Raw genomic sequence first — 13,343 nt, 5'->3', positions numbered from 1 at the left:
CATGGCACAAGTATACATATGTAACAAACCTGCACGCTATGCACATGTACCCTAGAACTTAAAGTATAATAAAAAAAAAAGAAAAAGAAAAAATGGCACCAATGGACTTGCAGGGTTACCAGAAATACTCAGTTTATAAAAAATACACTAATTGCAAAGTGTAATAAAGCACAATAAAATGAGGGGTCCCTGTATATGCAGTCCTGTAATCACCACTACAGCCAAGATATAGAATATCTACACCATTCCAAAAAGGTTCCCATTGCTGCTCTGTGGTGAATTTCCTCCCTCAGATCCCCGAACTGATTTCTGTCCCTGCAATCCTCACAATGTCAGTATATTTTATAGTCTTTTATATCTGACTATTTTTACTTAGCATAATGCTTTTGAGATTTATCCATCTTTGCATATATGAATAATTTGTTCCTTTTCATGACTGAGTAGTATTTCACTGTATGGACATGTTGCAGCTTACTTATTCATTCATGTAGATAGACATTTGGGTTGTTTAGGTATTATAAATAAAATTGCTATCAACATTACAAACAGGTCTTTGCTGGACAATTTATTCATTTTTCTTGGGTAAATACCTAGGACTGAGATTGCCAGATACTACGGTAAATATATATTTAACTATATATAAGAAACTTATTTATTTTTAAAAACGAAACAGATACTATCACTTAAATTATGAATGAAGCTACTACACTGGCTGATGGTACGTCATAATTTTTTTAAGAGAGAACAAACACACACCACACTTCTAAACTTGCACAAAGAAGGAATGTACTAGTATTGTGTAAAATACATGTAAAGTGCTCATATTTGATGAAAATTAACTAGATATTATATGTAAAACACATAGCATAAACTTATTGCATACTGCATACCTAATGACTGCTAATTCTCCACTGTTCAACTTTCCTTTTTCCCAGTGCTCTCAGCTCCCCAATCCTCAACTCACACAAACCCACACTTAAATTTGAATCATTATTTGTTAAATCTGTTATGAAATGGACACATTCTCTGTCTCTCTTCAACTATTATCTCTTAAAGCAAAGCAAGTTTCATTCATTTCTTTAAGCGGCTCTTTGGATAAATGAGGGGGAGCCTCTAAACGCAGTAGAGCCTGTACTCAGGAAACATTTCAGGTGAACATCACCATCTTGTGTCAAAAAAGAGTAACTGCAATCCCAGAGTTATCAAATGGAAAACAGAAGTCAAAACGTATGAAGGTCCATGGTTTTCCAAATTTATTCTGATGCATGTATCAATTAAGTGTTGCAAAGCTTAAACTCTTCATGTTTTATGAATTTATGCGTTAAAATTTCAAACTAGATTGTGCATATCATAAAGGAACTAGGTTTTCTATTACAGGCCCCTTCAGATACTTTTTTGACCACACACACACACACACACACACACACACACACACACAGACACACAGAATGCCAGGAACAAAATGACACTTCATTATTGTTAATACTTTCTATGTACTTTAAAATTAGCCACCAAATTGCCCTTCTACTAATGACTTTACAACATTCAATATATAGCTCCAGATTTAGGTTGTGGCTACACTGAACATTAGTTCCCAAATATGAGATTAACAATAGAAGACAAGAAACTTTCAAATTTAAAAGTGATTCAACTTTAATCATAGAGTTAGATATGTCTATTCTAACTCAACATTATTTTTACATTCATATTCATTAAAAATAGAAGTATATTAAATAGAACCAAAATATTGCAGGCTAATCAGACATCTGTGAAAGAAGCAAGTATGCTGCTTAACGAGTTCTCCTTTTTCAAAGAGTAATAAATTTTAAATGAAAAAGTTAAGGTGTTCTTCAACTGTCACGCAAGGTTTTTATTACACAACAACGGCCTTAAAGGCTGATTGATTGCGTTTTCTCCTTTTTTTCTGAAAATCACATGGTTAATCACTTTTGCACACCTGGATAATATCTGCTTGCTTTAAGATCTGTTTGATGAAATAAATGTTACGATAACAAGAAAGTCTGGGAAGGCGGTACCTAAAAAGAAACAAAACAAACAGAAAACAAAAAACAAAAACCTCAGAAACTTGTTTGGTAAATAACATCCTTTTATATAGCATTGAGAATCTCTATTATTGTCTGTGTCTCTGTGTCACAAAAGAAGATAATTGTAGAGCTTGAACGATATGTCAAAGATTATCTAGTACATTTTTCACAGGTACAGAAACAGATGCTCAGTGAGGATGAATTATTTCAAATAATACACTCTCTGTTAACAAAGCTGGCATCATCTCTGCAAGCGTCTGTCTGCCTTAACTCTTCCATTGCTTGTTTCTGTTAGTTTTGAGCTTTTCTATCACACTCTGTATAAGCCACTCCAGCCCCTATCATATTTATCCTCCATTACAGGTGTCAAATCCATTTTCCTCAAGACCCATTTCCTCAGCTACACTGTTGGCATTATGCAAAAGCTCCTCTCCAATGCTGTGCACTCTCCAAAACCGCATCCAGAAATCCTAAGGTCTATGCCCAAAGGACTATAAGCAAAAAGTTCAAAGAAGAAAAATACAACACTCCTCATACAGTAAGTCTAATATCACAAATTCATGAAACTGCAGCTATAAGGAGCAAAGTATTCAGAAAATTAAGTACATATTTCAGCACTGTCTTAAGCCAAAAAGAAACTAAAATAGCTGGTTTTAGATATCTACAGAGTTCAAACTAGATTAGTGTTGAACTCTTCACCTTAACAGTATATAATAAAATCTTGGTTTTGAATTTATCTGAATTTCAATGAAATTGAAATATAAGTCTGTTCATTCTTATTTTGTCTATTTCCATCAAAGAAAGCAGAAAGCATTTCTTTACCCAGATACTATTCTTAACAGGAGAATTTTACTTTCATCTGTTCTTCCTCCATAAGTAATCTCAATGATCTAGTTTCCCTTTAGGAGTTCTCTTTGTTAACTCTTCAGAATATCCTCTAATTATCTCCATGTCAATTAAATGTTCCACAAAGTTCACCTAGATTGGGGATCTTGAACTAGATACTTTAAACTATTTTTTAAAAAGAAAGTTATATAAATTCTTCTTGGTATTTAAGATATATAGTGCCTTTGCTATCAATGAATAAAGAAATACATATCCCACAGTTGACAAGTTGGGAAGATTAATCAAATCTAATAAGATGAATTTAGTAAGAATAAATTCCTCTATTCCTGTAGCCTAAAGCCTTTGTAGCCACAGCCATGGAAATAATTGGGAAATTACCTGGACTTAAAGAAAAGAATATCTGCGAATCATGTGAAAAGTAGGAGAAACTTAGAGGAGCTAATTCTGGAGGATGATTTCTATACCTGGTATATATTGTGCCTCAGTTGCTAAAATTTAAATTAACTGCACAAGCCCAAGGCGTGAAAACTATTATTTAGAAGACTTTTGAAGAAAGACCTGGGCTTTTCACATTTGTCGTTGTTCTTGATGACTTTATTCAACAGCAATCCCAATGTGCAGCTAACAAATAAGCTAACAAAATCCTGGAAGGCATTAGTAGAAGCAAGATATTCAGAGTAGAGGCAGCAGGAGTCTCACTAAGTTCTGTAATGATCAGAACACAAACAATCATTATATATTTGTTCGTGGATGTGACAACTTCAGAGAGAAAAGGACAAGAAAAGGAGGCGAATGCTTTAGACGGAAAAAGAATGGCATATGAAATAATCCAAAATGTCAAGCCTGAAAAACAAAAGACTGGTAGTGAGATAAAGTGTAAAGATACCCAACAGCTTTAAAAAATAAAGGAACACCATATAGAAGAAGGATTAAAAACTGTTCTTTACAGATTTTGGAATAAAATCAGGTGGATGTATAGAAGGTTTGGGGAGACAAACAGCTGCTGGTTCATCAGATTAAAGAACTTCCTAATAGTCTGACACAAAAGTGAAATGATCTATTTCGTGAGTTAATAGTTCCCCATCAGTGTGGGTGAATAGCAAAGGATGAAGAAACGATGGGTTGGGATTTTATGACAGGTGTCAAAGCATCAGATGGGTCATCTAGACCATGGAGCCTTCTATGTCCTCTCTAATCTTGAAAAAACCAATTTCTTTTAGACCTTGGGTATTGACAGCAACATGTATTTTATAATGGTATTACTTTCTCTAATATTAAACATACTTCAATGCATGTTGACAACATCAAATATTATTTACTAAACAAATATATCTGAACACAAAATCTTTCAAAATTTAGAAATCTAAGCCTGAAAATCCCAATGATGCTATATACTAAAAAGGGCATACAACTCACAACTACAAAAAGCTAATAATCAATGGAACTTTAAGATTCAGGTGCCATGAATAAATATTTACGTTACTCATGTAATAAAAATTGTAGATTTACGGGTTTTAGGGAGTCAGTCAGTTGGAAAAAAAGAAGTATTTAGTGGAAAAAAAAGAAGTATTTAGTGGAAGAAAATGTATTTTAAAAAATTGAAGATTAAGAGAACTTTCAAGAGGGGATGGTGTATACTTGAAATAAATTAATTCAGCCTCCCTACTATTATTTAAGTTCAGTGTAATTTTTATTCATATATGATTTATAATATAATGTATCTTCAGAAAACTTATGTGTTAAACATGTTTAAACAATCTTTAAAAAAATTCTATGGCTCATTCAACTCAAAATGAATTAAAGACGAATAAAGAGCTAAAACTGAAAAACTACTGAAATAAGTTATAGGGAAAATGTTCCATGACACTGGCCTGAACAATAATTTTTTGAACATGACCTCAAAAGCACAGACAACAAAAGAAGAAATAGACAAATGGGATTACATGAAGCTAAAAAGCCACTGCACAGCAAAGGAAACACTCAACATAGTGAAAAGACAATCTATAAAATGAGAGAATATGTTTGTAAACCAAACCTGATAAGGTGTTAAAATCTAAAATACCAAAATTTATAAGGAACTCAACAGCAACAAATGACCTGATTAAAAAATAGGCAAAAAGCTTGAATAGACATTTCTCAGAAGAAGACATACAAATAGCCAACAGGTATATTTTTTAAGTGCTCAACATCACTAATCATCAGAGAAATGCCAATGGAAACCACAATGAGATACCATTTCATACCTGTTAGAATAGATATTGTCAAAAACATGAAAGATAAATGTTGGTGAGGATGTGCAGAAAACACACCCCTTGTACACTGTCGGTAGGAATGCAAATTACTTCAGATCTTACAGAAAATAGTGTGGAAGTTTCTAAAAAATTTAAAATAAAACTATCTTATTATCCAGCAATTCCACTATTGAGTATATATCCAAAGGAAATGAAATCAGTATGTCCAAGAGACATCTGCACTCCATGTTCACTGCAGCATTATTCACAATATCCAAGTCACGGAATCAACCTAAGTATTCATCAAAGAATAAACGGATACAGACAATGTGGTGTGTATACAGAAGGTAATCCTATTCAGCCTTTATTAAAAGGAAATCCTGTCATTTGTGACAACATGGATCAATCTGGAGGACATTATGCTAAGTGAAATACGCCAGGCAAAGAAAGGCAAATAGTGCATGATCTCGCTTATGTGTGGAGTCTTAAAAAGTCGAACTCATAAAAGCAGAAAGTAGAATGGTGGTTATCAGGGCCTGGAGGTCTAAGGGAGTTGGGAGATATTGGTCAAAGGATACAAACCTTCAGTTAAACAGGAGGAATTAGTTCAAGAGGTCTATTGCACTGCATGGTGACTATCGTTAATAACAATATATTGTATACTTAAAAATTACTAAGAGAGTTGCTTTTAAGTGTCCTCATCACAAAAAAATAAGAAGTATGTGAAGTAATGCACATGTTAAATAGCTTGATTTAGCCATTCCACAATGTATAAACAATTATCAAAACAACATGTTGTACTCTACAGATACAATTTTTATGTCAATTAAAATAAATAATCTTTTTTAAAAAGAAAACGTGAGGCTCATATATGAACAACAGACATTAAAGACTACTAATCTTCTAAAAACTTAAAAGGACAAATCAAGAGTCAGCAAACTTTTTCTGTAAAAGTTCAGAGTATATAATTTAGGATTTATAGGCCGTAAGTCTGTACTGTAACTACTCTACTACAGTAGTGCAAAAGCAGTAATACACAAAACATAATCAAATTAGTGTGGCTGTGTTCTAATAAAGCTTTATTTATGGGGACTGAAAGTTGAATTTCATATAATTTTCGTATGTCACCAAAAACCACTTTTATTTTCCTAATCATTTAAATATGTAAACACTATTCTTAGACAATGGGATGTGCAAAACCACATGGTGGGTCACATTTGGCCTAAAGGCCATAGTTTGCCAACCCTTGAGATACAGAGTCTTTATCTTATGAACATTGAAATGAAGTTAAGACCCATATATGAATACAAACTCTAACCAGTCTCTCTTCTCTGATCTCTCCCAAGTCTCTATCCCCAAAGCCAAAACTTGTAAGGGGCTGCCATAGAAGATAAAGAAGAAGAGTAACTGCCATACAAGTTAAAACACTTAGAGCTTTAAAAAACAAACAAAACAAAAATCTAGCAACAACAACAAAAACACTTATGAGAGTCTTGTGTAAAGATGGTAAAGCTGAAATTGGAAAACAACCGTAGAGGACACTTTTCAGTTCTGATCTTATGATGGCTCACCAAAGACTCTTCACATCATTTTGATAAACAATGTGAAAGATTAACCGGCATCCATTCCTTAAATACTTTTGGGAAAATAAAGAATTATGATTCATTTGAACTATTAATGTCAATTAGTCCTGCCGCTTTTTTTTAGTTCTGACTTAGCTGAGAAGAGTAATATTAGAAGAGCAATAGTTATAACAAGGAAAAAAATAGAGAATGAACAAATATTTGTAGCCTTTCTTCTGAGGGTATTTTTGGAACACTAGTCATTTGAATATTGGAAGATACGTATATTTAGCTTTTTATTTGTGGACATTTCTAAATATTGCTAATTAACTTTTTCCCATGTCATAAAACTTTCTAGAAAACTAAATTTTAAGCTGGATGCTGTGGTGCACACCTACAATCTTAGCTACTTGGGAGGCTGAGGCAGGAGATTGCTTGAGTCCAAAGGTTCAAGGCTGCACTACTTTACAATCTGTGAATAGACACTGCACTTCAGCCTGGGCAACACAGCCAGGCCTGCATCTCAAAACAAACAACAAAACCCAACTTTGATTTGCAACAATGTAAGAAAACAAAATGTTATGTCTTGTTTAGCTCATTAAGCACATTTCCTCTTCTAGAAAACTGTAAGGAAAATTAATGCCAATTTACTACCTCCATGAGTCTAACACAACAATAGAAAATAATCCTGAAACCAAATTATTCAAGACTTCCACATAACTTTCACAATTTTCCTCAATTGGGCAATCTTTTCCATAGATGGCTTAAAGTAAAATTTTTGAAGTCCTTCCAATTTCCTACTACAAGAAAACTAGGTTTATATGCTAGGAATAATGTTTATAATTTAATAGTTCTTATTACGAGCTTGTTATATAGTAGGCATCAGTACTAACATTACCCAAATAAACTGAATTCAAATATATTCACAGAGTTAAAACTATTTTGAGGCATGCTTATTACCTGAGAAAGAAGACATGACCATGTTTTCCTTAAGATTCAACATAAATGTACAAAACGTCATGGACTTTTTGTACATTTTGTACATGTAAAGGGGCCACACAGCAGTTGTTAACAATGAAATAAACAACATAAACTCCAAAAGTTTGGGCATTTAACTATTATTTGGGGATGAATAATAAATTAGTTGTTTGTTTCTAAACTCCCCTGATGCTAAGGAAATCCAGACCATCAGCAATCAATCTAAAGACAATGAGCCTACTTGACATCACACAATCTCGTTAATCTTCATCTGTCCTACCACATCCTGTTACTCTTACGCAAAATGAACACTAGAGGATGCAACTTCAACTTCTCTTCACTATCTAAGCAGGAGGTAGGAAAAAGCCTAGGCGACTTAGGGACATCACAAGCAATTATTTCACTCAGCCTGGTGTGCTACATCACAGCAAATGAGTCTGACATGTAAATATGACATAGCAAGGAGTAAAATAATGCAGTTTTTGAGCTATGTGTCTCACTTTCTTTGCTGAAACACCAGAATCCCCAAGAAACTTTGGCTTTAGTCTCCCCAGAAGACAGGAAACTGAAATATTGTCAAAAAGAGACATTAAATATGCACAACACATGGGTAACACAATGATACCAATTTCACTCCTGTGACAGTCCAGGATTTCTCCTTGTTTTAACATACTAACTTAAAATCATCATAACACAGAAGTTGTGGGGTAACAGGCAACAAGATTGTAAAATATGCTAGCTAATTTAAAAGGCCAAGTGCCTGGATTTAATGTAGCCAAAATTATACTATATATATATTTCTTTGACCCTACAATGATCTTTTTTAAATCAGTTTTAGCCTAAAAACATAAAGTGTACCTTAACTCTTTGTCACCTCTTTTATTCCTACTACAGTTTCCTCCAGACAATAAAGATGGTAAAAACTGTGTCTATTTCATAACAGGATGTTGTTTCAATTGTCCTTTAAAACAGTTTTGTTTCTACCGGCACATTCACGGCACAGTTTGAATATTATGTGCTAATCACACAAGTGTGGAAACAACTTCATAGTACTATTAAACAATATAAATAATGTTCCACAGTAGTTCTTCAGAGAAAAAGTAACTGGAAAGGAAATAAGACTTAAAATTTTACTGCATATTCTCTTGTATTTCACAAACTTTAGAGGACTTGACAAGGACATACACTTTTGATATAGTATTTATCATCTGAGTAGTAACAAAACTATAGTTTAAAAAAATTCACATTCCACATGGAGTTCTACCTGAAACAGAAATGAATTAAATATTAAACTTTTTTACAATTATCACTAAATACTAAAGCACTTTCCCCACCATAACTACAGAATATATGCAGCACATTTAGGCGATGGCTCAAAATAAGAGGGAATCAGTGAATAAAAAGAGGGATGTGAGGAAAGTATGGATAAAAGATACATATATATATATATGTATTTTGCGGGGGGAGGAATATAAAGAAAGTGATTTTGTATGAGGGACCCTGTATGGTGGATTCTTGTCCTAGAGTAAAGTAACCGGTTGTTTGAGAGGGAGATGGTGCAGGACAGATCACAAGGTCCAGACATGTCAAGGATGGTCTGTGTGGGTGATAATGGGGTTTGTGAAAGGGAATTTGTGAGGAGAGTTTTGAGTGTGATTTAGCTGGCTATGACTGAAGGAAAACTGTTTGCGGTAGACTTTCTAGAAAATGGTCTAGATGTTAGAGCCAGCTTTGCTTAAGGTATTAATTTGCTAACTTACCAGAATTTTTGCTTTTCAATCCTGTGATTTATTTCTTTTGAAAGCTTCTCAGATTTGTGTAACTCTCTCCTTTAGCTTTTTTGTCAGCTCCTGTGACTTGTTTCTTCTCTGGTTCTGACTGCTGTTATGGCCTGATACTAAAGTGTTTTGCCTCAGAGGTCTACAGGAACACTGTCCCCCCCGCCCCCCCCTTGCTTGATTTGATACTCTTGGTTTTTCTTGATATATATACTTATTTTTAGCTTTTAATATTTGACTCCTATATTGCTTAAAATAGTTTTAAGCCACCTCCATTCCTCTCTGGCCTAAAATATTTAATTGGCTATAAGTTTTTTGATTTGTAAGTTCCCTGGCCAAAGGAAATCCTACAGAAACCTAAAAAACTAATTCAGCCCATGATGGGAAATAGGGAGTTGGACACACTTCACTATGCCACCCCTGCTCTTGGAATATAGGCCAGGTTCAAAAGGTCTTTCAAAATTATGAAAATAAAATGTTGTCCTTTCCCACAAAGAAAAAAAGAGTTCCTCTGTTTAACCAGACTTAGTCTTAGTAAAAACTTAAAAATAAAGATCCCCTGATGATCAATTACAACCCAAAATGGAAGGACCCCTATCAGGTATTGTTAAGGACCCCCACTGCCATCAAACATTAGAGGATCACTAGCTGGGTACAGCTGTCCAGGATTAAACCTGTTTCTTATAAGTCCCTGCAGGCATAAGAGGAAGACACCATAAGTAATCCTTACAAACCTCTAGAAGACTTAAAGCTATTATTTCACAAACACACAGATAAATAATGTGACGCTGTGGGTGGGCATAGGAGCATTAAGTTTTCTCTTCCTTCTAAGTATAATTTTCTTGTTTAACCTCCTAGTAAAGTTTCTATCTTCTAAAGTCAACATAAAGATGATGCTGGCACAAGGCTTCCAACTCATCTTATCTTCTGACACAGAAAATGAAAACATCCTGCTGTTGGGCTCCTTATATCAGGTATCTGGAGATTTTTACTCCTCCCATGCTAGGCAGTGCCTATGTTTATAAAATCAGCAGGAAGCACTTACAGACGATAGATCTGTGCCTATCTGCAGCCCTTTAAGATTAAGGAGGAGTTTCTAATCTGAGGGGGGGATGAAGTAGGAGACCAATAGGACTTGTTTTCTGGTGAAAACTCTACTGAACAAAACAAGATCTAGTCCAGATGGGGCAAAGTGAAGAAACTGGCCAAAGCCAGCAGATGGCAACAAAAGCGATCTCTAGCGGAGCTCAATGCTCATTGGCATAAGACACTGCCACCAGAACCACAGCAGTTAACAAATGTCATGGTAGTGACTCAAAAGTTACCACCCCTTTCCATGGCAGTGACCCAGAAGTTACCCTTTCGTAGACTCAATTTGTGTTAACTCACCCTTTAATTTGCATGTAAATGTAAGTGGGCATAAGTGAGTATAAACACAGTTGCCAAAAGCCCATAACTTGCCAACTCTGGGTGCACTGCTTATGAGTCAGCCCTGCACCACAAGGGGCAGTACCAATCAATAAAAGATTGCTGTCTAACACCACCAGCGGGCTCTTGAATTCTTTCCTGGGTGTAGCCAAGAACCCTCCTAGGCTATGCCCCAATTCTGGGGCTGGCCTGTCCTGTATCACCCTGATAGAAACATACCTTCTCCCACTTATTCAATCAAATGCTAATCTAGGTGCTACTGTGAAGGGCTTTTGCAGGAACCTGAATCAGCTGACTTCAAGGTCCAGAGATTTTTTCTCAATAAGACTAACCTCATCAGATGAGCGCTCCAAAAGGACAGGGCTTTTCCTGGCAAAGGAAATTTGAAGTGTGACAGGGATAAAACATAATGGAGTTTTCCATTGCTGTTTCTGATGGTGGAGGAGGCTGTGTGGCAAGGAATGTGGGTAGTCTCTAGGAGCTGAGAGTGGCTCCTAGCTGACATCAGGTAAGGTAATTCAGTCTTTAGTCCTCAGCCCCAATCACAAGTGAGTTGTGCCACAATCATGTGAGCTTAGAAACATGAACTCCTAATGAGAATGCACTCTAGCCAACACTGTGTTTTCAGTCTTTAGTTTAAATCCTGAGCAGACAAACTAGTCATAATGTGCCCATCTTCTAACCTAAGACATGTGAACTAACAAATGGGTGTGAAGCTGCTAAATTTGGGGTAATTTGTTACACAGCAAGAAAACAACAACGCAAGCACTAAACAGGGCAAGTCAGACAGCTTGATTTAGAAAAATGCAGTTAAGTTGATTGCAAGCCTTACATCCTACTTCAAGAAATATATCTAATATCGAGGACATCCAACATTAGGAAGTCAAAGAAGGCAACTATCAGATTAGGCCATAGTGACAAAAATCCTAAGACATTTTAGAGCTTATTAACCACAGGGAAACCAGGAAATAAATATCATAAAAATACAATGAATTCTTACCAGGAGAAAGATTTTTGATTCAGCACCTTTATTTGTGAAACCAGAGGCAGAATTAGGTAAACTTTAAGGCTCTTTCAGCAGTTTCTACAGTCCTTGTTAAGATACAGTCTTACACTTTGTATAGACTTCAGAGATGCCTTAACACCAACCCAGTTTCTATAAATACTGAAAACTCACCTATCTTCTAATAAAATACTGCATCAGTAAGGGAATTTTTTTTTTAAGGTCCGAAGCTTTCCTTCATTTAACCAAAGGATCTTTATCACATAGCAAAATACCTAACCAAAGCAAGGTTTTCTTGCCACATAATAGTTACATTCAAAGGGGTCTTTTTTAAAAATCACATTTTTTAAAACTGAAAGTATGCGTATATGTACACAGGAAGAAAGTAGCTCATAAAGTCATACACAAGGCAATAATGTTAATGACAACAAAAAAGGGAAACTGGTTCATGCTCTGAGAGCAAATGTTTACTCAACTTAAATCCTTATAAAATATTACATATTAGATATAAATGAGGCACTTAAATTACTGAACTCCTTTATTAAATTATGACCTAGGGAAAAAGTGGTAGTAATAGTTTAAAAGGATTGGCTTTTGCTATAAAGACACATCCACATGTATGTTTATTGCGGCACTATTCACAATAGCAAAGACTTGGAATCAACCCAAATGTCCATCTGTGACAGACTGAATTAAGAAAATGTGGCACATATACACCATGGAATACTATGCAGCCATAAAAAAGGATGAGTTCACGTCCTTTGTAGGGACATGGATGCAGTTGGAAACCATCATTCTCAGCAAACTAACGCAAGAACAGAAAACCAAACACCGCATGTTCTCACTCATAGGTGGGAATTGAACAATGAGATCACTTGGACACGGAAAGGGGAACATCACACACTGGGGCCTATTGTGGGGAGCGGGGAGGGGAGAGGGGAGAGGGATGGCATTGGGAGTTATACCTGATGTAAATGACGAGTTGATGGGTGCTGACGAGTTGATGGGTGCAGCACACCAACAGGGCACATGTATACATATGTAACAAACCTGCACGTTCTGCACATGTACCCTAGAACTTCTTTAAAAACATAGAAGAATCCATTATTTTTATTCTAAATACTTTAAAAACAACAATCAGGACAGTACTTTTTCAAAGTTACTGTGTTGATGGTAACTGGAGTCTAACTAGTACTTGCTAAATAGCTAGGATGTACCTTCATATAAATGAAAATGTTGAAAACTCTGGAAGAATAAATTAGATGAAAGAAAGAATTCCAAAGAAATCCAAAACTTCAATTCTCTGGAGAAATATGTTAAAAGTAAGATACAAGTGATGATGAGCATTTTTTCATGTGTCTGTTGGCTGTATGAATGTCACTGGCCATCAGAGAAATGCAAATCAAAACCACAATGAGATACCATCTCACACCAGTTAGAATGGCAATCATTAAAAAGTCAGGAAACAACAG

The 13,343-nt window shown here is 35.2% G+C and overlaps 1 protein-coding gene across 2 annotated transcripts in view; it reads right to left on the bottom strand.

Moving 5' to 3' along the window:
- Positions 1–13,343, bottom strand: part of SPATA5 (spermatogenesis associated 5) — a 377,786-nt gene that overhangs the window by 222,968 nt on the left and 141,475 nt on the right. Inside the window, exon 15 of one of the 2 annotated variants that reach the window (XM_011948624.1) lies at positions 1,927–2,036. The exons of the other annotated variant lie outside the window; for it this stretch is intronic. Coding sequence (XP_011804014.1) covers positions 2,004–2,036 — 33 coding nt within the window. The 3' untranslated portion in view covers positions 1,927–2,003. Of the gene's footprint in view, positions 1–1,926; positions 2,037–13,343 lie in introns of those variants that run through there. 2 annotated transcript variants of the gene reach the window in all.

Source organism: Colobus angolensis, unplaced genomic scaffold, assembly GCF_000951035.1.
Source record: "Colobus angolensis palliatus isolate OR3802 unplaced genomic scaffold, Cang.pa_1.0 Scaffold280, whole genome shotgun sequence".
In the NCBI taxonomy this organism is placed as follows: Eukaryota; Metazoa; Chordata; class Mammalia; order Primates; family Cercopithecidae; genus Colobus; species Colobus angolensis.
The sequence above is the reverse complement of the archived record's forward strand: the minus strand, read 5'-3'. Positions and strand labels throughout refer to the sequence as shown.